General features: G+C 41.9%; 1 protein-coding gene and 1 long non-coding RNA gene across 4 annotated transcripts; one reads left to right on the plus strand and one right to left on the minus strand.

Moving 5' to 3' along the window:
* Positions 1-1269: 1269 nt before the first annotated feature.
* Positions 1270-6264, minus strand: LOC116658746. The gene is made up of 3 exons (XR_004314033.1): positions 6149-6264; positions 5085-5128; positions 1270-4414 (listed from the first exon to the last, which is right to left on the minus strand). It is a non-coding gene; the product is annotated as an uncharacterized LOC116658746 (long non-coding RNA).
* A 264-nt stretch (positions 6265-6528) lies between these two features.
* TDRKH (tudor and KH domain containing) lies at positions 6529-23315 on the plus strand. Of its 3 annotated transcripts, none has more exons than XM_032464272.1 (14): positions 6529-6601; positions 16094-16238; positions 16986-17092; positions 17707-17896; positions 18622-18761; positions 18863-19184; positions 20065-20225; positions 20412-20584; positions 20819-20883; positions 21166-21317; positions 21542-21643; positions 21918-22014; positions 22318-22405; positions 22589-23315. In XM_032464272.1, the coding sequence occupies exons 2-13, from the start codon at positions 16115-16117 to the stop codon at positions 22368-22370; spliced, it is 1686 nt and encodes a 561-aa protein (XP_032320163.1). In that variant the 5' UTR covers positions 6529-6601; positions 16094-16114; the 3' UTR covers positions 22371-22405; positions 22589-23315. The 3 variants fall into 3 exon arrangements, with proteins under 3 accessions (XP_032320163.1, XP_014408305.1, XP_006177219.1); XM_014552819.2 differs by lacking the exon at positions 6529-6601 and adding an exon at positions 6883-6993; XM_006177157.3 differs by lacking the exon at positions 6529-6601 and adding an exon at positions 6883-6993 and having other exon boundaries at positions 17707-17796; positions 18657-18761.
* Positions 23316-23564: the final 249 nt, after the last annotated feature.

The raw sequence follows: 23564 nt of genomic DNA on the forward strand, positions 1-23564 counted from the left end.
AGCAACAGAACTCCTAGAAAATGACTAACAAAAGCAAGAACCTGCAGCTGTCAAAGGAGAGAGGCCCAGAACACAGCAGGACCAGGTTTGGAGGAACAAGGTGGGAGGGGCACTGCAAGCTGTAGTGACAAGTGGGGGGAAGTGGGAGCAGCAGGAACTGCCCACCTGGTTAATTCCCACTGTCCCTCAGCAGTCTCCCCTTGTTCCGTGTTTAGTGCAGCCCCAGTGGGAAGCTGTCCCTGGATGGAGGTCACTGTCACATCGAGACCCTAGATGCACAGGTGGAGTGGGAGGAGGAGATGCTGATTGCCTCTGAGTGTGCCTCAAAGAGAGGACAAAGCAGAGCCAGAAAAAGTGGAGATGCCGCGAGCTCAAGCGACTAGGCAGCAGCCTCAGGATCATCGGAAGGGGAGGAGGAGGCGGGGAGAGGAAGGAGCAGGGGGAGGGGCTAAGAAGTGGGGAGTCACGTGGTCCGGGAACCTCCCCTCCCCTCCTCTCTCTGCAGCAGCATCTGCACAGTGTCCTTAGTTCTCCTCTACCCTCAGGACCCCCCAGTCTCCCCTCACCTGACAGTACGCAGGCATCATGAGCTTCCTAGCCATTTCTGCTGCTGTTGTCCTTGCTCTGAGGAGACGCCACTCAGTAGAAGATTCCCAGCCCAAACTGTCCCTGACAGGTGAGAGAAGCTGGCGCCATAAGGCAACAGCCCGCAGGACTTCACCAGCAGGCAAGCTCTTCAGTGGGGCAGAGGTGGGAATACGGGGGTGGGGCCAGAGGTGAACGTGAGAACCCAGCAGCTTGGAGAGAGAGGCTGGGTGTCCCCAAGCCTCCAGCCCTGCCCCTGACCACGCACACACAGTTCTCTTAACATCAACCTCCACTTTCCAGCTTATAAGACACCAGAAAGGTCTCCTCAGGACACAACCCTCTCCCTCATCTCCAAAACCTTCCACCAGCAGATTAGGTTGGGACTTGAGGGTCAGGTACCAGAGGATCTCATTCTAGTTGTCCACACTGCAATGCAGAAAAGGGCAGAGCAGCATTGCTGTTCAGAGAAAGCTTCTCTGGGAAGCCCCTGAGTCAGTGGGACAGATGACATGTGTCTGGACTGGGAGATGCTGCTGCCCACACTCTCCAGAGCAGCCCAGTAGAAACAGAATGTGAGTTACAAATGTGATTTCAGATCTTCTAGTATCACATTAAAAAAGCAAAAGAAACAGATACAATTAATTTTAATACTATATTTTATTTAATCCAATGTGCCCAAACTATTATCATTTCAATGTTATCAATATAAAAATGAGTAATAATATCTTACATTATTTTTCCATATTAGGTCTCTGAAATCCCATGTATATTTTACACCTAGCCTCTGCTGTGAGAAGCCTCAGGCGGCAAGGGGAAAAGCTGAAGGCTTAGGTTGCCTGTGCCCTCCAGGGTCCTTTAGAGGTGAGGAGAAAAGGCTGGGAAGGACTAGTGTGACATAGACAACTGCACAGGTAAGATTAGGTGACAGGATGGACTCTGTAAAGAGGCACACTGTTGCCTCCAGCTTCTCCCGGCCCGCTCCCCTTCTCCTCCCAGCATTCATCTCTCAGCGAGAGGGAGGAGACTTGGGGTAGGACTTCCGCTCTAAGAAGTGAGGGTGGTGGGGATTCAGGCTGAAGAGCATCTGAGACCAGGGACTCTCCTCCAAACTGTTTTGTAAAGAGGAATTAAGTAGGAAGACTTAGAGCTAGATGGTGGTGGCCAGAGAGGCTGAGGGGAATACCTCTCCCCTAGGACACCTGCCACAATTCATCAATCTGATCCAAAGACTGGAGCATAGCACCAGCGTAATTTCTGACAGTGAGGCCAATGCTCCTAGACACTAGCTTCTGGTGAAGAGCCTTGAGTGACAGGAGAAGAAGGGGTGACTCCTACAATAGGCAAAGGGAGTGTGCTGTTTTCCAAAACCTCAGATAGCTGAAAATCACTTGGATGAATTGTCTGCATGTTGTCCAGGACGGGAACTCCACAAGCAGCCAGTGCCCTGGAACTAGGCTGCTGTGTTTGAGAACCCCTGCTGCCCAGCCCTCTGGTTAAAGTCTACTTTCCTGCTTTGATGTACTGAGTGGAAACACCTGTCCACTGGACTCTCTGGGCAACTCACACTTTGTAACTGGTTTCACCAACTGCCACCTGCATCTTGTTCAGAACACCCTTTAAGGAAGCAGAATGGACTCTGAAACTAGAGGTGACAATAAAGAAATCACAATGCACCCGAACCCAACTTCTCACAACTCAGTCTTTTCATCCTGATTCGAGCTCTTAGAGGGGGAATGAGGTGACAAATCCCAAACACACAGTGACTTGAGAGTGAGTCTGGAATCATCTCACCTAAAGGTATCCCTTCTACTCCCCAACCTCCCTACCCGACCAATTAGAAGTCAACCCTCCTGCCAAACATTTCCAGGAAAAGTGATTACACCTGGCTTTTCACTAATCTGATTAATTATTCCTATGGTTTTTAAATTTTAACCCCTCTTTTTGGGCTTCCCCTTCATTTCCTCTTTTTTGCCACCACCTCCCACTGGTGCTGGAAGACGATAGGCCCATAAAACAAGCCTGTGCCTTTTACTGCAACGACGGGCATTCCTCTTTGGGTCTGAATTATCCTTTTACCTGTTTAAAACTAAAAGTAGCTATAGCAATTAAGGCGCTCAAACACCTAGAAATAATTTTGTAAATTTTATATGACAAAAACTTTAAAATGCTACTACTGAGACATTGATGAGTTATGCCTGTTTATAGGAAGATTCTATATCATAAATACAACAATTCTCCCTCAGGTATAATCTAAAAACATGTGATTCTAATCAAAATGGCATCAGTATAAATCAAAAAGTAAACTGTGCTACATTCCCACAGTATAACACTTACACAGTAGTGAGAATGAATGGACTAAAACTATACACAACAATATGGCTGAATCTCACAAAAATAATGTTGAACAAAAGAAGCCAGACACAAAAGAGTACACACCGTGTGATTCTCTTTACATAAAAAAACAAAACAAGCAAAACTAGTTTTTGCTATTAGGAATCAGAAGAGTGTTTCTTTACCCTTGAGAGGAGTAGTGACTGGGAAGTGATACAAGGGCGACTTCAGATGTGCTGGTAACGTTCGATTTCTTGATCTGGGTATTGGTTACACAAATGAAATGAAAATTTCCATTTTTGAAGGTTCCATTTTTGAAAATTTATCAACGTACATGCCTTTCATTTGTGCACTTTTCTGTATGTATATCATATATCAATTTTTAAAATTTTGGTTTAAAATGCATAATGTACATCAATTTTAAAAAACAGTATGGTACTAGAATTGAATAGAGAAATCAATGGAACATGAAAAACCCAGAAATAGACCCAAATATATATGACAATTTGGATCTTATAAAAGGTAACATTAAAAAACAATGGAGAATAAATTGCTGTTTTTAACAGATTGTGGCAAATTCCAAACAGCAATTCTTTTTGTACGTAATAGGACATTTCATCCTAGAAAAGTAATGTTTTTGACATTGGATTTGGTGCAGTTTCTAATGAAACAATGGTTGGTTGGTTAATATATTTTCTGTAGATCTGTAATTTAGCATTGCCAAATTGTACAAAAAAGGGTAAATTTTACAGGAATCCTCGGACTGGGAAGATTTTAATTTCGTATGTATATTTAATAGTATAAAGCCTTTTGCAATTTCTATCACCATATAAATACACAGACATCTTATAGTTTTATCAAGTAGAGAGCTTTAGACTTTCAAAAGTAATTTTTGGAGAAACATGCATTATTATAACACATAATGAGTTTCAAAAGCTGCTTTTCTATGAGTATTTGACAACCTTCTGCTACTCAAATGAGATACATACGTTACAACTGTTTTGCTTTCAATAATCCAACTAATAGAAAGCACATTTGTTATACTGTTAGAAATTTTCTACCTAGTCTTTGGGTTTATAAATATACTTAATTTGCATCAATAGATTTCCTTTGGTAAAAGTATTTTCAATGCCTGTTATATTTTATCTGCCAAGTTCACAATCCTTGAAACCATTTCATAAAAAGTATTTTCATAATATTGGTAAGGCTTTTTTCCCCTACCCAAATTCTGCAGGATTTCTATTTCAGTTAATGTCCTGCAGTAGTTTAAAAAAAAAAAAAAAGTGAACTTTCAAAGGCATTTTCTAAAGTAAAACAATTACCTTTTTATATTTCAAGTGGCTTGAAGTGTTATTAAGAGACACTCAGATTTGCTGTTTGTAATCTGCCTTCCTGGAATCTGCACATAAAAAGTTCTTTCCCTATTTCTCTTCATTTGTTAGGCAAATGCCCTGCATCTTGTGTGTTTCTGATATTGAAGCGGCAGCCTGGTGACCTTTTAAAAAAAACACAATGGAGGAAAAAATAAAATAAAACAATGGAGAAAATGTGGGTTATTCAATAAGGGTTGGATAAAACAAAATAAAATTGGATCTCTGTCTCACACCTTAATACCAAAATAAATTCCAGGTGAACTAAATATTTACATACACAAAAAGATACTTATAAAAGTATTTAAAGAAAACACAGGATAATTTCAGAATGATCTTAGGTAGTAAGAGCGTTTTCTAAATATGATATGAAACCTAGAAGTTATCAAAGAAAATGCCAACAAAATCAACTACATAAAAAGAAAAAATAGTTGCATAGCAAAAAAAAGTCACTATAAACAAAGTAAAAAGTCAAAGAACAAACTGGGAAAAGGAGAAAATATTTTTAACCTATATATGAGCAAAGAGCAAATATTAAAGATCTGATAACCAATAAAAATATGAACATAGTGAATGAACAAATTACAGAAATCAGACTACAACTGCCACTTAAACATATTAAAAGATGCTGAAACTTGTAAGAGAAATGAAAATAAAAATAGCAGTGAGGGATACCCTTTACACTATCAGATTGTCTAAAAACAAAAAGTTTGATATCAGGCTGTAGAAGTTTGCTGATGGGAGAGAAAATTGGTAAAACTTTTGCTGAAGGCAATTTGGCAATACTATACTTACCAAAACTCTTCAAGCACTGCTGGTGGGATGAAAATGAGAAAAATCTTTGTGGGAGAAAGAGAATTTATTAAATTGTATCTATCCAAATGAAAAAGCAATGCATGCACTTCTCAGACTTAATATTTGCAGCCCTAAGTATTTATTGTACAGATATACAAGAGCCAAATGAAATGCACTTGTGCATCAATATCATGTTAAAGGACTGGTTGAATATATCTTAATACACCCCTCAGGCTTAATATGAAACTTAAATATGAGGCAGACTCCTCTGTGCAGCTAATGGAAAGATATCTAGACTATATGAAAGGACACTGCAAAATAGTATATATAACATGGTAACATACATAAAAACATATTTAATATATGCATGTTTGCTATAGAATATTTTGTGAAAAATCCACAAGAATCTGGTAAAACCGGTTGCCTCTGAGGGAAGAGAGACCTTTTGTTCCTTTGTAGCATGTGCATATATTACTTACTCAAAACACATAATAATAATACAAAACGATTGATAATATTAACATATATTATAAAACATTAACAATAAAATAATAGTATGTGATTACTAGTATATATTATAGAAATTAATAATAAAACAAAACACATAAACCAATACAAAAGGAAAACCTGAGGGCTAATGGCATCGCCTTAGCTGACCCAAGATATAATCTTGGATTTGCCCAACAAACATTTACGGAGTGCTTATCATACGCCGGGCATTGTGACAGGAGCTGGGGCGAAAGAGCCCCACCGTACAAGGAGCGCAGCGGGCAAGCCCCTAGAGAGGGGCGGGGAAGGGCCAGGGTCCGGCTCTCGAGTCTCCTCGCCGCGCAGAGTCAGTAGCAGGGCCCAACCGTCCCCAACGGTCCAAGGACCCAGACGGCGGCTGGAATGCACTCTTCCAGAGCAAACGGCTGCCCGCAGAAACCCACCTCCCTTCTCGCCCCCACAGAAACAGCCCCCACCCGCGGCTTGCGCCTTCGCGCCTGTCTCCCCGACCCGTCTCCCTTTAATCCCCAGGAAGGGTGCGCCCCTAACGCCAGCACTACCCGCAGCCCCCTTACCACCGGGTGCTCCGAACTCGGGTCCCTCTCCAACCGTCTTGCTGCCGTGTCGGTTGTCATCGTCTGTTCACCCCTCGGCAGAGGAATAGAGTGGGCCCTCACCCTCTGACGCGCAGTCCTTTCCCCTTGGCTTTCTCTCCATCTTTACGAAGCCTATTTAATGACCTCCCACCAAAAAAAAAAAAAAAAAAAAAAAAAAGGTTTCCGTTTCTCTTAAGTGCCTGTCACGGCGTGGGGACCAATCGAGGCAAAAGATAGCAGAAGAAACGCCAAGTAGCGGAGCATCACCCATCAGGAGGCGGTTTCCCCGAACGTCACTGGGTTGTGGGGTGGCACTGGCTTAGTACAAAGGTACTAATTTTGCACACACGGTGATATGGCTGAGTGATTCCATCCTTTCGCACCTTGGGAGCTTTAATTTTCCCGTAGGCTTGAGAAGCGGACGCCTCCTCGGTAACTGGCCTAGAGGGGGACTGGGAGGACTCTGTGAGCTTCTAATTGGCTGTTTAATACTCAGCAGGTGCTACTCAATTAACTAGGTCTGCTTTCCCTGGAGCCTATTGGCTGACCTGGTGGGCCGGCTTACAATTCCATCCGGGTAATTGGGTATCAGCACTCGGCAGCGCCGTCGCTCAGGGTCAGCCAGCACGAGGATTGGTTGTAAATGGGAAGGCTGATTGGTCGGGCTGCGGGCCGGGCCTTGATTGGTGCGGGAGGGCTGCGGGGGCGGGGAAGTGGCGTCTGAAGCCAGGTCGGCGGGGCTCAGGGTACCCGTGAGAGTAAGAGGAGGCGACGGCCGCTGGGGTGAGGTGCGAGGCGGCGCGCGACGGCTGACTCGAGAAGCGGTAAGGGCGGGGACCGCGAGCGGAGGTTGGGGAGTGGAGAGCCTGGGCCAAGGGCGCCTCTGGCAACGAGGAGCAAACTTGTGAGGCTGAGGGAAGGGACGCGCCGCCAGGCGAGGCGAGGGTGTGGGGCCCGGGGGCCGGCGTCTGGGCCCCGGGTGGGGAGGCGCTGTGTAGGGGCAGCTCTCCCCCTCCTCGGGGCTGGTAACCGTATCCAGAGAAAATGCGCCGGCCCCAGGGTTGAGCCACAACGGACCCTTGCACCCGGGCGAGAGGGTTTGCCACAAGCCAGTTTGGACTCTTCGACTGGTCCTTTTTGAGACTGACAACCACCATCAGTTTGCTTTTTATTTTCCGCAGCTTTTTCTTTAATTACCTCTAGTAGGATGACTGTTTACGTCGTCAGAATAATAAATTGGGGGGCTTTTTGTTTGTTTTTCCAGTTTCCCTGTTTACTTAATGCAAATAGCTTCGTGGGTTTTGGCTCAAGACTCCCGTGTCAAAACTGCAAGACTCTTTCCTCAACTTGACAGAAATGGGTGGAGGCTTTTTTTCATTCATTGGTTTAAAAATAAATGTAGCAAGGATGAGAAAATTGAATGACCTACGTCAGTTCAACAAGCCTATCACTGTTTTAAGTACTTCATAGGTTCTGGTTGTTAGGTACTGGAATGATGGATCCGTGACCCCACGGAGCTCACAAAGTGGATTTGACTCCTAACTGTGTTTTTGAAATGACAATATAAAAGTAAGCCTTAGTTACGCGTATCAGATAGTTGATAGCAACTGCTTAATACAAATGTCAGGAAATTTCAAAGTTAGCTTTTACTGAAAACTGTTGTCTAGCTACATTTCTCAACCTTAAAATGATCCACATGTCTCCTCTTTACCTAGCTTCCCCTAGGAGCTATGGTCTTAAGTTCTAGTCTCCTTTTCACATTCAGTTTGAAGAAATAAAGTCAAACACAAGCTAGCATTTAGTACTATGCAGTTATTCTCATTTCATTCATATTTTTCCCACTTTATATTTCTTAAACTTAACAGTGTGAAAGGGTATGTAAATTGTACATAAAACTATACTTGATTAATATTAATCAAGTAGATATTCATTTGAGACATCAGCTGATAATTAGCACAAACCAGATTTCTAGTATCTGAAGAGGAGTTAGTAAAATTTAGTTTTTGGTTCAAATAGAAGTCACCCAATAAATTTATCCATGTCACAGACCTTCATCTTCCTGCCACCCACATCCCCTCCACCACCAATATTCAATATTCTATCTCAGACACCACCATCTCCAGCTCCTTGGCTCACCCTCTAAACTTTCCATGAATCAGTTGCTAGGTCTTGTGTATTCTACCTGTGAAAACTCTCTAAACCATCTACTTCACTCCATCGACACCTGGACTAGCCTCTGAATTAGTCTCCCTACACCCGCTGTTGCTGCCTTCAATTCATTCTCTCTACAGACATAGTCCTTAATCAAGAATTACAAGCAATGCATGTGTGTGAAGGGATGTTTGGAGTACCATGGAACCAATAGCAATGAAGCCTAGTATAAAGGGTTATTCTGTCTTCTGAGATGGAGAGGAAAACATTCTGAGGTCTTCCAGGGACCCTTTGGAAAGCCTCAAAGCTACCTAGAGGTCGAATGAACTTCATTTAGAATTTGATCTTTGGAAAGTTTATAATATCCAAAAACATTTTTTTTTGTATTAGTAATACATATTTACTGTGGAAAACATTGACAATACTAATTAGCAAATGTGACATGCTTAAAAAAACAAAACTCTTCACCCAAGATCTAAAGAAAACTAGTGTACATTTCTGAGTGTCTCCAAGGGTCCTCACTTTGCACGAGGTTTCTGGGGGGAAGTGAGGGGAGTCGAGTCTATGGTCAAAAATATCAAAATAAAAAATGTTTAATTCTTGGTCGATTAGGATCTGATCATAGGTCACTGTGGAGCAATATTTAGTCACTTCACCTGGGTGACAATAAAAGATCACAAAGGCAAGTACAGAAATGTATTTCCATTTCTCATACCTTCTTTTTTCCTGAAAACACACCTCTAATTTTCCTCATATACTGAAATGTTTCCCTTATTATTCTTGGAGCTTAAATTACATATTAGAATTCTCAGGTCTTAAAAACCTTAATTTTTAGTGAAAACTAAGAGGTAGGCAATTATTAACTCTTTTACGTTAGCATTCTGTAGGTTGGCAGGCTTATAAACACTATTTATGGTTTCTAGAAAACAACATGCTTTTTTTTTTTTTTTTTACAGAAAATGTCCTAATGTGGCACTAAACATATTAATAGTTCCAAATATCTTTAGTTTCTTTGTAAAAGGAAGTCTGTATTCAGTTACTAATATTTCAGTATCTCACTTTATTTGAGAATGATCTAGATATTCAGTAGACTTCCATCATTTAACTTAATTTAGCAAAACTCTATAAAGTTTCAAGTTACCAAAGTCCAGAGACACTTATTTTAGACGTTCCCAAAACAATTATTCTTAAAGCACTTACCTAAAAGCTCTTACCTCATTTACCTCTCTTTTATTTACTTAAAAGTTTAATCATATCAAGTTATTTTTCTTTCTGACAAACTTTGTAGCAGATATAATTGGTTCTTATTGGATTTCTAGTAAACCTAGGTACAATAAAAGTATTATATTTAATTTTGATGACTCTAACGACATGCATTATCAATTAAACAAACAAGCTAAAGCTAACTTTAATACCAGATATTACTTCAACACTGAATATCTCCCAGATTGTTGCCTAAAAACTGGGTTCATCTCTTAGTGGGTGTTGAGCTAAAAGACACAGCCAAGCCAAGGATCAGGAGGATTTATTACTTGCAGAAAGTAAGAAGAACATCAGGAATCTTTCCCAAAGCAATGGTTCCCCAACAGCAAAATTGGAGAAGTTTTAAGCTAAGAGTACCTGTATATTCATGAATGGTCTTGGGTGATTGAGAGTTCAAGCTTTAGTTGATTGAAGTCACAAGGTCAGAAAAGGTCAGCATCTTCCCTTAGGTGCCAGTTGATCCGGTGGTTGAGTGCTTCAGGCTAATCTTTATCATTGAAACAGAACTGGAAGTCTTTACAATTGACCTATTATTTTTGCTATTGTTAACTTCTCTTGCCTAATAACAGTTGTTTCTGTATTCTTTTGTTCCCTGAAGATCATTCATTACTGAGACCTGTTCAAAGACTAGCATTGTGGCCAGGCTTAGATCGCAAAATGGCCTTGGCCAGAATGGCTTCTCTTCTGTCAAGAATGCCATGCCTGGTTCTCTTTCTCCAGGGGACCTCCTGTCCTATTTGCTTACAAGATCACAGGAGCCAGAAATTCATTCTGGCCAGTTTATTTTGTATTTCTGAGTATGTAAGTGCTTAATTTCCTTTAAGCCAATTAAATAGAGTTCTTTTACAAGTTAATTTTGGCAATACCGCACATTTACAACACACAAACCTGTTTAGATGGCTAAACCCTTTTTATAAATAGATACATACAAACAGACACCTCATAGTTTTCATTCCAAAATATCAGCCATGAATCAGGTACAGTGATATTGAACCCATCAGTTATAAGTGGTTAGATTAAAATTGGGTTTCTGGCATATGGAACAAATCAAAGAAACCTGTTTAGATGGCTAAACCCTTTTTATAAATATTTATGGAGAAGGCACTTTTAAGATTTTTAAACAAGGGCGGTTGTTACTAATTCCTCAAAGAATTGGGTGGCCACCTCAATGATAAAAAAAAAAAAAAGACTGACATACCCATTCACCTGTTGGAATATTACTTTTTCTCAACTAGCTTAGGGGAGAAGGGCCCTCCCCCCAAAAAAAATTCCTATCAGGCTCTGAATATTAGCGATGGTCAGTTTATTCAGACTGATAGCCTCTCATCTTGATATTCCATTTACAAACTTTGCGTTCTTTTTTATTGAAGTATAGTCAGTTTACAGTGTTGTCAATTTACAAACATTTTTTGAGGATCCTCCTTGGGTTTAAGAAATTATTTAGCGATGGTCTACAGCCTCAGGTAGTCCCATTTCTGAAGGCAACCATAGTGTCTTCAGAGTGGAAAGGTAATTCAGACAGAGGATTACTAGAATGGGTACTCAAAGGAGGACAGAGGGGAGCAGTAAAGTTTTAGGTGCCTTTTATATCATTAATCTTTCATTAGCCTTCTACAGCAAATCTTTGAATAAGGCTACTTTGAAATTTTGGAGCCTTTGGGGGCTTCTGCATATCAATTAAAATGCGTACAGTAGTTTGAGATGAGAGTTCTCTAAAGATTTAACAATTGGGAAGTTTTTCCAATTCAGAGGATTCAAGGAACTAATCCTATACAAATATTTCTCCCTGCTAACCTAATTTTTGAAAAAAAGAAGCTCTTACCACAGTTATTTCCAGTAGACTGTGCAGGCAGAGATCCAGGAGACTGCCGGCTTTAACTGAACACAAAAAATCAATTTTGGAATGCCAAAAAGAGATCCCAATCTTGGCCATTTCAGGGTGGGATTTCCTCTAATTCTCAATGAAGTATTGCAAGCATACATAAATCTCATTGGTATTTCTGTAGGTAGCTGTCTGCATGGAAGCTCTTTGGCCTTTGAGGAACAATTTCCCATTATCAATTTGGCAGCCTAATTCAGATGTGAGATATAATCTACAACTTTCTGAGTACCATGTGGTGGATCAAAGGTGTGCTGCTTCTGAGTCTAGCTCCCCACAAGTGTTGCTCTTCGTGATTGAGCAGGAATTTCTGCCAACTGGGAGGTTTGGTTGATGCATCGTGCAGATACGCAGTGCACAGTAGGAGGAAGAGAGGAGGCCAAATAGGCAGAGAAGTTTTTTTAAGTGTAAATTATCCTTGATTTGCCTTAGAACTTAGGATACGAGTTTTTATTTCATCACATGTAATTTATTGAGTACTAAAAGTGAAAACCAGAATAGTTGTAAGTATATTATTGTTTGTTTACCCTTGTGATGCTGTGGCTGACAGGGAGCTGCAGTTTGCTATCGCTGTCTACTATCCTGAGAGAGTATCATACCACATGTTGCTAGCCTGGGAAAAGAGCAGTATTCAAGTATGGTTTCTACTGAACGTGTTTCACCTTTACACCATTGTAAAGTCAAAAATCGTTAAGCCAAACCATCTTAAGTTGGAGACCATATGTATACTGGATCTACTTAGTAACTAATTACCTGGGATAACAAGACACTTGAAAAGAGTCCCTTACCAAGGTAATAAAAGATTGTTTTTCTCTTCAGGCTATGAGTCTGGGCAAGAGAGTGGGTTAAATTTGTTTAAAACTTGGCTAGAAAAAATAGATTTGGTAAACTTCTGGTAGTTCTCTGAAGAACTTTCTTCATTTCTTCTGGTTAAAGCTCTCTGAGGCCGAATGTAAAAACTTGGTTCTCTGACAGTAGTGAGAAATCTGCCTGCAGTCTCTGTGTGATTTTTATCTACTCCTTGGAATGAGATTTTTGTGCTAGGTCTCCTTTCCTTCATCACTCTTCCTGAAAGACTTTTAGGAAAGGTACGTTTACAGCCAAAGTTTTATTATTTTATTTTAATTTTTTAGAACCAAAGTTTTATTACTAAGTAGGTCCTTTATTAATGAGTATATTCTTAGCCTTACTAGGATACTAAGAGATTTTTTAGAGGTGAAAAACATTTTTTTCTTGGCTGTCATAATCATTTGGATTGAATTTTGGCAAGTTATAGCATAAATTACATTTCCTCGTTCATTTTAAAGCAAATCTTGTTAAAAGTCCCATTGTATTTTATTCTACTAGATCATAATATTGAGAAATAGACATTGTCTTTAGTTTTTTTTGGCCACCTATACTGTTTTCCACCAGTATGTTTGTTACTAATTTTGAATTGGACATTTTGACCAAAATAAAGAATAAAGACACCAGGTAGTATTCCCATGAGAGTTTAGATAAAAATGGTGGTGGGGGGGTGTGTGTGTCCTAAAGTCCCTTTAAAAGGTTTGTAATATGCAAATAATACCCAAAGTCTGGATAAGATGTTATGTAACGTCTTTAAGCATGTACTCCTTTGTAAAACTGGGGTTGATATTTCCTAGCTTACAGTATTGTATGAAGATTGAATGAAATAATGTAAAATGCCTGGTGGCATACTGGCTACTCAATAAATTTATCTTCTCACCTTTGTGTCCTTAGTGCCACAGTAGCATCTAGCACATAGAAGTGCCTAGCAAGGGTGGCTGAACTGCACTGGTGAAGCCAGCAGTCTAGAGGACTCCCTGTCCCTAACGGATTAACAGTTGTCTGCAGTGTGAGCAAATGCTGTCACGGTGGTATCGTTCACAGAGTAGCACGAGCTAAGGAGGAACTCACCCTAAATTAGCTGGGGAAAATCCCAAAGGCCTTAGAAAAAGAGGGGCTGGTAGAGCTACGACTTGAAGAAGGAATAGGATTTTGCGAGAGACGCCAGATGGGCTAAGGAGGAAGACTAGGAAGACAGAAGTGATATGTGTCAGAGCAAGGGTACAGAAGAGAGCACATCCTGTTCCCCTGGTTAGAGGTGGGATTAGAATATTGTGTGCTGTGAAGATGATAAGCAGAAATTAGGTTATTAAAGGACCTTTTGTGCCACTAATCAGTTTACGTGTAGGCAAATGAAGTTACTGAAGATTAAGGGGAAGTGTATTCATTCATTCAGCAAATGGTTATCGACCAAATATTTGAGTGGCCATTCTGTGCTAAGTACTGAGAAACAAAACAAAATTTCTACCTTGGGGAATTTACCTTCTGATGAGGGGACCATCAAAATGAAGATCTTGCAGGTCATTGTAATGATTTTGGCTTTTAATTGTAGTGAAATGGAAAGCCATGGAAGGTTTTGAGCAGATGAATAACATTATTTGACTTACTCCAGCTGTTGTGTTGAGAATAAACTGAATGGACAATGGCAAAGCAGGGACATAATTAAGAAGCAGTTGCAGTAATTTAGGCAAGAGATAATGATGGTTTAGAGCAGATGGTGGTCATAGCAGTGGAGAGGTAAAAAGTGGTCAGATTCTGGATAATACACAGGATTTGCTAACAGGATGGATGTGCTGTGTGAGCGGACAAAGAGTAAGAGTTTTAGCCAAGGAACTGAAAGAATGGAGTTGCCATTTCCTGAGATGGCAAAGTCTACAGGCAGGGTATGAGATCTGAAGCTAGGTGTTGTACTTGTTAAGTTTGAGATGCCTATTGAACTTCAAATGGAGACATCTTATAAGCAGTTGGATATACAACCTGGAGTTCAGGAGAAATGTCCTAACTGGATCTATGGATTTGGGAATTATCAGCATATAGATGGGATTTAAAGCCAAGACTGAATGAGACTTGATGAAATCACCAAAGAAGTGAGGTGGAAGAAAGAGGACAAAGGACAGAGCCCTGGAGCCCTCCAGGGTTTAGAGATTAGAAAAAGGAGACTGATGGAGCGGCCAGAAGAGGAAAAGGAAAACCAGGCAAGTGTGCTGTTGTGTAAGCCAAGCGAAGGAAGCATCAAGAAAAGAGGGAGTCACCGCCTATGCCCGATACTGGGGGAGGGAGCTGTTGGGTAAAGTGAGGACTGAGAATTGACAATTGGATGTAGCAAACTAAAGTCACCAGTGATCTTGACAAGAGCTGTAAGAGTGGATTCAAGAAGAGAAATTGAGCACAGGAGTATTGACACTCGAGTCTTTCTTTAAAAGGAAGGAAAGAAAGAAATATTTGGAGGAATAAGTGGAATTGAAGAACTTTGAGAAAGGAGAAATAATAATAGCATGTTTCTCTGATGGAAAGATTCAGTAGAGAGGAAAGCATTAATGATGCAGGGGAAGGAAGGAGAGCAACACTTTTGTGAGAGACTTCAGTGCTGGGAGCAGTGACAGTTCAGAGGTGGCCACAGGAGGAAAGATAGAATATTCAGGCACAGGTGGAGGTAGGTGAGTAAGATTGGAAATTAACATTTTTTCTGAATGCTTTACTTTCTCAGTGAAATAGGAAGCAAAGGCATCAGTTGAGAGGGAGGATGGAGAAGGAAGCACTAGAGGTTTGAGCAGAGATGGTATGAAATAACTGGGAGGATGAGAAAGTCTATGGAATAAGGAAATACAGTGAGAGACATGTTAAAATATCCTTGGCCAGCAAAATGAAGATACAGTGTCAGACTGACTATAACTCAATTAAAAACAAAATGAAAAAAGAGAGAGAGATTCAGTGTCAGAGACTAATGGCAAGAGGCCATTGCAGTGGTCTAAAAGAGATTTGATGAGCTTCTGAATCAATCCAGGTACAGCGTTGCAGTCATTAGCCTTTAGGTAGTACTTGAAGCTGCAAGTATGGATAAAATGGCCCAAAGAGAGCCGAGTGACAATAGCAATAGACAGGCCACTGGGAGACGAGCTCAAAACTCAGAAGGCCCCTCCAGGTAAGTGGGAGAAACCATGGAAAAGAGGGCACAGAAGTAAGACCAGATAAGGCTTATTCATGCCGTCTGGGTTGATTACCTGGGAAGCTGCCGTTTCGGTGAGGGAGCAGGACAGAGTCCCGCCCTTTCAGCGTTAGTTGGGCAGTATGTAGGAATAAGAACAGACAGTACACTGACTATACTTCCAAGAAAGAGAAGTAGAAGTGGCAAAGCCTAAAACTAGGCCTGGGAGGCCGTTCCCTGCAGGTACAACCGCTTCTGGACAGGCCTGGAGGCATAGAAGGGTACATATAAGGAACTTTAAATAGTTTGACATGAAACCTAAATATTTAATATTTGAATCATTTACTAAATTTTTGTTCCTTTGTCTTCTAAAACTGTGTTCAGTGTATAGGTCTGTGGGGGGATTGAGGAGGGAGAAGGATCACTCTGTCTAATTGTGTATGTGTGTGTGTGTGTCTCTTAGCTAACTTTTCAGAAATACCCTGAGAGCTCACGTGACGCAGACTGAGACTAGTCAAGCCCCTGAAGTGGGAAAGCAGGCAGTAGTGGTCTTCTTAATAATACTGTAATGTGTTCCCATTCTCTCTGCCAGTCATAGAAGTTACGTGAAAGCTCCTTTTCCTTCATTTGCTTGTTTCAGGATGTGAGAGTACAGCAGAAAATGTCCACTGAACGGACTTCTTGGACAAATTTGTCCACTATTCAGAAAGTAGCACTGGGCCTCGGGATCCCAGCCAGTGCAACGATCGCCTATATCCTGTACCGCAGATACAGGGAAAGCAGAGGTATGTGAATCCTGTGGCTGTGCATGTGGAAATGTTTAGGCTGTGTTCTGAACTTGTTAAATTGAAAACTTCCCTTCTAGACTGAGTATCGTTTGTTGAGGTCATTGGCTTTCTGTGAGGGATCTTTGACTGAAGCTATTTGGTGTCTTCTTTTCTTTGTTGCTAATGTGAAGCTAGTCTCCAAAATAAAGAATTCACTTTATAATTTGATTGACCTGTTCCCTTCAGAGACGCCAACACTGCAGTGGGTTCTTTCTCTCTATTCTCTAAATATTCGTACCCTTTTTAGAATATGCTCTTTCTGTTTAGTTGTTAGAAGGCTGCCTGTGGGGTCCAGTTTCCCCAAAGGCTGGACATAGAGAATAGGTCCTAGAGAAATGATATACATACAAAAAGAGACGTTCTGAGACTAGTGCACTCCTCAGGCAACTTCTAGCCTTCATTCTTCTCCAGGAGTCATGCCTTGGGAAAAATAGTTTGCCCAGAATCCAGCACCCCTTCCTTGCAGAGCCATATGTTTTTTCTCCCATTTTAGCATTTGAAAACAGTATGCCAGAGAGAATACACATCTCCTGGTCTTCCAGGACCTTCTAATTCCCACTCAAATGCTACTTTTCCTTCTCTTTTATGGTTGAGACCCTCAGTTTCTCTTGCATGCCTGTCTCTTTGAAAGCTAGATTCAGGGAAAGGCTGGTAGTAGCTTTGGGTATTATGTACACCTGATCTGATGAGCCATGATCCATGCAGAAGAGCGGCTGACATTTGTTGGGGAGGACGACATCGAGATAGAGATGCGGGTCCCCCAGGAGGCTGTGAAGCTCATCATTGGCCGGCAAGGAGCCAATATTAAACAGGTAAGTGTGTGAGCAGGCAGTGGCTTTCCCAGGGGCTCATTCTACTTTCACTCCTCTACCCCAGTTCCATAAAATCCACTCACACTATGTATATTTTAAACAGAAAACTACAGGAACTTTTTAGCTAACTGTGTTATTCTCCCTCTAGAGCTGAGTACTTCTACTCCCTAGAGAATGGATGCCTTAGCTTGAAATGGCGATTTTTTTTAATTGGATGGTTCTCAGCTTGATATAGCTTGAATCCTCCTTTTCTGCTATGGAATTGTGAACTCTCATTAATTGATAGTAAATATTTAATTGCTGCCTGATTTCTTTTTACCATCTTCTGTTGTTTGGTTGGAATGTCAAGAAAATAAAATAATTGATTCTCTAATCCAAATCAGATTAGGGGGAAAGAGCGTTCTAGACAAACTTTTTAATTAATTGCTATTTGGAGTTACCTTTGTCTCTAACCTTCTTCCATAAGTACATGGAAGTACACTGAGGACTATTTATAGCACCCTGATTGACTGGGTCCAGTTCCATCTACCTCCAGGGTTAGGTTTAGGGTATCCTTAGCTGACCCAGATGGGAGCTCTTCCAGAGCTTACTGCCCTGTATCCTTTTCTCTGCAGCTGCGAAAACAGACAGGTGCTCGGATCGATGTGGACACAGAGGATGTAGGAGATGAGCGGGTGCTGCTTATCAGTGGTTTTCCTGTTCAGGTGTGCAAGGCCAAAGCAGCAATTCATCAGATCCTGACAGAGAATACCCCAGTGTCTGAGCAGCTCTCAGTTCCCCAGAGATCTGTGGGCAGAATCATAGGTACCACTGGACAGCTTCCTCTGCTGTTTCCTTTTTTGTTTACCTTTTCCTTTCTTTCACACCTTCCCAAGGGTTTTTCCTGGCCTACTTCGCCTTCACCTTGTTGAGAAAAACAGGGACATTGAGACCAGAGCATTAATTTTTTAAGGAACCAGTGGTAAAGCAAAACTTACTATGTCAAGAAGTTGTATGATCTGAACCTTACAGATAGGTTCCAGAGGGTTCAGGTAAATGTACTGAACTCATATTAGATTTTTAAGAGGGAAGCTAAGGATGCTCATTTTATCCCAGATCTTTCAAGACAGTGCTCTAGAGAGCACCTATTATGTTCTCCTCTAGAGCATTCCTTATGCTGCTGTTAGAGGCAGAGAAATGTCCTGTCCTTAGTCAAATGTTTCACACACCATGTAGGATTATCTTCTAATGAAGTGGGGATGTAAAGTATGCTGAGTGGCCAAAAAATGGAAGCAACGTGACCATGTTAACCTAGCTAATGTGTAGAATTTAAATGGATAGAGCAAATAATCCATTATAGTAAGGATTTACTATAATGATTATACTATAAGGATTTCAGTAGCTCTTGCTTTCCATTCAATATCTTACATTCAGTTTAGCTTGAAAATGAGAACTGGCTCTCCTCTTCTAGTATATACAAAATAGTGATATCTCTAGTAGTTAAGGTTAACCAGAGGGAAGGATAGGTTTTTATGTATTATTCAATGCAGGAAGGGGCGGAGAGACAATTCGTTCTATCTGTAAGGCCTCAGGAGCCAAAATTACCTGTGACAAAGAATCAGAGGGGACATTGCTGCTGTCAAGACTTATAAAAATCTCAGGAACACAGAAGGAAGTGGCGGCAGCCAAGGTAAGTAGCTGATAGTTTTGAACTATACGAATGAGAACCCTTTGCTCCATCCTGGGTCAGTATCTGGCCACATGAATATCATCCCTTCTTATTTTCCACAGCATTTGATACTGGAGAAAGTTTCAGAAGATGAAGAACTCAGGAAGAGAATTGCTCATTCTGCAGAAACCAGAGTCCCACGCAAGCAGCCAATCAGCATAAGAAGAGAGGAAGTGACAGAGACAGGTGGAGCCGGGGAGCCGGCATTATGGAAGAACACTGGTAGTCGCTTGGAGCAGGCAGCACCACTGGCAGTTCCTCCCCACAGAGGAGGTGGTGACATGGCTGTTGTAGGGCCGGAAGAAGGCTCCTGGGAGAAACCTAATGACGACAGCTTTCAGAAGTCTGGAGCCCAGACCAGTCCAGAGATGTCCATGTTTGAAAGTATGTAACAAAGAGGGAACCCATTAGCCAAAGAAAAGAAGATAGAAATACTGGCTTAGATAACCCAAGATAAGAAACAGTAAAAAAAAATAGTTTCTATTTTCTTGACTGTACTTACAAGTCTTTAATCACAGATATGACTCTGGTAATGTTTTACTTGGGTTAGTAGTAAACACAAATATTTTTCTGAATACAAACCAGCTAATTATAGAGAACAATATAGAAACATGCTAGCTCACAGGAAACCAGTCTCTGTGTAGTACGTCAGGTAATTGAATTTACATGATATTCTTTCTCCAAACATACTTATTTAAACAAGTAGAATATACTGAGTCCTATTTTTTTTCCTGTCTTATTACTGTTTTTAAAACTTTTCACCATTCAAGAAGAATGAAAAGGCCATGGACTTTTTCTTCTATGCATAGGTACTGGGATGGGCAGGGAGGACCAGGGCCCCTAAGAGGTTCATAGACTTGTCCAAGGTCACATAATGACTCAGTGGTAGAATGGGATCTGGAACAGGTGCATGTCTGTCCATGTGTCTTTCCCTGGTCCGTACTGCAGCTAGCATATGGGGATTTCCCTTCATTGTAATTGGTGACTGATTTGAATACATGGCAGATGGCCCAAAATGTGAATAAACTCTCATTACTCAGTTACATAGAAAGGAACAGAACATAGCTTACTGCCTTTCTTCAGGATGTTTTGTATAATTCATCCATTTGTCCCCCTAGCCATTTTTAAATGGTAATAGCCACTTGGTATTTGTACCTCTCACCCCCCACTGATCCAGTCTCCCCATTTCAACCCAGATGATTCTGGTAAGTCACCACAGTGGATGGTAGTTTCTGCAGCTTAACTTGCTTATCCCTGTGTTTAGTCCCCAGTCCAGACTTCAGTTTCCATGCTGATGAATTCCTCGAAGTCTATGTCTCTGCCTCTGAACATCCTAACCACTTCTGGATCCAGATCATTGGCTCCCGCAGCCTGCAATTGGATAAGCTTGTCAGTGAGATGACCCAACACTATGAAAACAGTCTGGTGAGTTTTCATAGGGACAGGGCAGGAGTTTGATGAAAGGAGCATATCTTTTTCATTGTGACATACTGTCTTCCCTTTCCTGTGGAGCAGCTGCTGGTTCTTTCTTCCTTCTGATGTATTCACTGTTTAGTTTTCAGCCTGCCCCTTCCTAACTGCCCCCTCCTAACTCCTCATCCCTTTGTGTAGCCTGAAGACTTGACTGTGCATGTAGGAGACATTGTTGCAGCACCTTTACCTACAAATGGTTCCTGGTATCGAGCCCGGGTCCTTGGGACCTTAGAGAATGGAAACCTGGACCTCTACTTCGTTGACTTTGGAGATAATGGAGATTGCCCACTGAGGGACCTCAGAGTGCTCAGGTCGGTGTGGGGACCAGGGTGGAGTCATGCTGGAGTCCCACCTGGTGACTCAGTCCTGGCCGTAGGATGGTGAGCTGTCGGCACTCATCACCAGGGTGGATTTGGAAGAGAACCTCTTTACAGAGATCAGATGATTATCTATTCCTGCTCGGTTAATTGGTGCTGTCTAGAAGCAATGAACATAAGAAGGCCCTTCTGGCACTAGGATTCTAACTTCAATTTCTTTCACTTTAGGAGTGACTTCCTAAGCCTTCCATTTCAAGCAATAGAGTGTAGTTTGGCACGGATCGCCCCCTCAGGTACATTGGTCACACCACCTATTGACCTCGCTCCAGATAGAATAACTTCACAGAGCACATGGTGGGGATACTTACATTCCCAGGCTTTTTGAGTTGTGGGGGTTCAGGTGCCTTTTCCTTGCCAGTGCTAGAAAGCAACAGCCAGAAACTTGCCAGGCAGGCAGACATAGGTGACTTTTGGAATAGATGGTGGTAGTTCCCGTTTCCCTCCGGTTCCCATCATCCCACCCCCATCAGCTCTGAGCCTTCCTAGGTGGAGTGCGCTCTCTGATCTTTTGTCAGGTGAACAATGGGAAGAAGAAGCTTTGGATGAGTTTGATAGACTCACTCACTGTGCTGACTGGAAACCCCTGGTGGCCAAGATCTCTAGTTATGTCCAGTCTGGGATCTCAACTTGGCCCAAGATCTACTTATATGATACTAGCAATGGGAAGGTAAGATTGGGGTTCACTCATGGCTCACTGTCTCTTCAGTAATATTAATTGTCTCTACTTTCTTTCCCAGAAACCCTTATCTGATAATATTTCTACCTCATAAGATCCTGCTTACTGAACCATCAAAGGAACGCTTTAAAGCATCAATCCTAGCGCTTCTGCCTGATTTCCTCTGACTTGCCCTTCCTTCAGAGATATCATTCCCTTTTCATTTTTCTTTTCAGAAACTTGATGTTGGGTTAGAATTAGTTCGTAAAGGATACGCAGTTGAGCTTCCTGAAGACGTGGAAGAAAACAGAACTGTCCCAGGAATGTTGCATGATGTGGTAAGGGAGCCATTGTAGTCCTTCAGGGGGCTGCTTTGGAGCAAATATGGTGCCTCGAGACATGCGGGCTTCTCATCATGCATGCGGTTTGTAGGCAGTTCGTAGGGAGCACTCTTAAGGACTGAGTTGCTCCGCTAGTTGATCAAAGGAGGCATTGTGTCCCTCTCAGCAGCCAAAAATCTGCCTGACCCAGATTCTGTGAGCAAAATGATGGGGTGGCCTCTCCTTTCCCACCAGCCAAACACATTCTTTTTCTCTTATTTTCTCCCTTCAGGCTGCAGAAACAGATGTCTCTCTCAGCAGCATGCTCCCTGAGACCAAGAAGAGCCCTGGAGAGATACCAAACACCCCGTCCTGCCTCAGCTTATCAGGTACAGACGGCGTTCGCTCCCTAGGGAAGCTTTGGAAGTTACCATTTCTTTCTTTTTCTTTTTCCTCTTCTTTTCTCTTCTCTTTTTCTTTTCTTTTCTTTTTTCTTTTTCTTTGTTTCTTTGTTTCTTTTTTTTTTTGTTACCATTTCTTAATGTCTCTCCAAACTAGGGAGGTTGTTAGGGCTTACCTCTTAAGCAAGGTGGTCATTAAATACCAAGAAGCCCATTCTTTCCCCTGAGCTTCAGTGGCAGTGCCTGCTAAATTAGAGCAGTCTCTAACTTTCTCTCATTTCTGCTGAATAGAGGCTGCCTCTATGTCTGGTGATGATAACCTTGAAGATGACTACTTGCTTTGAAACCAGCTTCAGCTCCCCCCACCATCTGCTTTGCTGTGAGTAGAGCTGTCATCTGTCTGTAGCAACAGGAAAGTAACGAGGAGGGTGCCAGCGGGGGCCTTGTTTTAGTCTCTTCCCCCATAGTCTGTCTTACTACTGCTTCTCTGCAGCTGCTTTCCTGCAGCTTTACTTTCAGATTGAGCCCTTTCAAGCTTTTTGTATCTTTGTGTCTTTGGCAGGATTTGGCATAAGATTTGGTGCCTGGAGAGAAGAGCCTATGATAAAGAGATCTATGCAGTCCTTCCTTTATTATATACATGATCTGGCTTGCTGTGGACCAAATGCATTTTCTCCTTCCACTGGACTACCAGAAAGCATGTGGGGTGGAGGGAGACAAACACATGCCCCTTCCCACCACCTCCTCACCCACTTGCAGTGTCTGAATACTGCTGCACTCCTTCCAGGCTGCTCAGTATCCCGCTCGTTCCCCTCTGCCAGTCATAGTGCACACTGCTGCTAGGCTGTGTTCTTTTTGAGGCTGAGAAACAGCCAGCATTTGGTCATTGGAAGAGATGATTCTGCAGACTTCTGACTCACCTCATCAGGTGACTCTGGTTAAGGGGTATTTGAGTGGTGAACTCAAAGATGGCAGTTGAGTCAGGAGGCAAAAGCAAAAATCAGTATAGTTACATTAAAAAGCTTCAGGAAGTGGGAAGAGAATACTGCCTCCCAGCCTCAACTGTTAATGTTATTGGAGTCAAGTTTTTTGAAACAGTGCTCCAGCTATTTCCCTGTAAACTTCAGTTAAAATACAAGTAGACAAGGAGAGAGGCAACTATTCTAAATTGCTAGTATAGTGTCTATAATACATATATATGTACACACAGAGCCACGGAGAGAGAGAGAACATATGTAGCTGTTTAAATCATTTGAGAGATTCTTTGCTGAATAAAGTTCTCAAGAAAATTACCTAAAACTAAGTGCTGGTTGAATCACAAGGTGGAAGCAAGCCTATGGGTATCTTAACTGAAATCTGCTGAAAATTGCTGGACACCTCACACAGAGGGGCCCGTCTGGGAAACAGGTGTCCTGCTCGCGCACCCATCATAAAGTAACTTCAGAACCAGTTTAGGTTAGGCTGTGTAAAACCCCACCTTAAAGGGATGGATTAGGATTCTAGAAACCTGGGTTCTAGGAATAGATCTTTGCTGTGAA

This window comes from Camelus ferus, chromosome 21 (assembly GCF_009834535.1).
Source record: "Camelus ferus isolate YT-003-E chromosome 21, BCGSAC_Cfer_1.0, whole genome shotgun sequence".
Lineage (NCBI taxonomy): Eukaryota > Metazoa > Chordata > Mammalia > Artiodactyla > Camelidae > Camelus > Camelus ferus.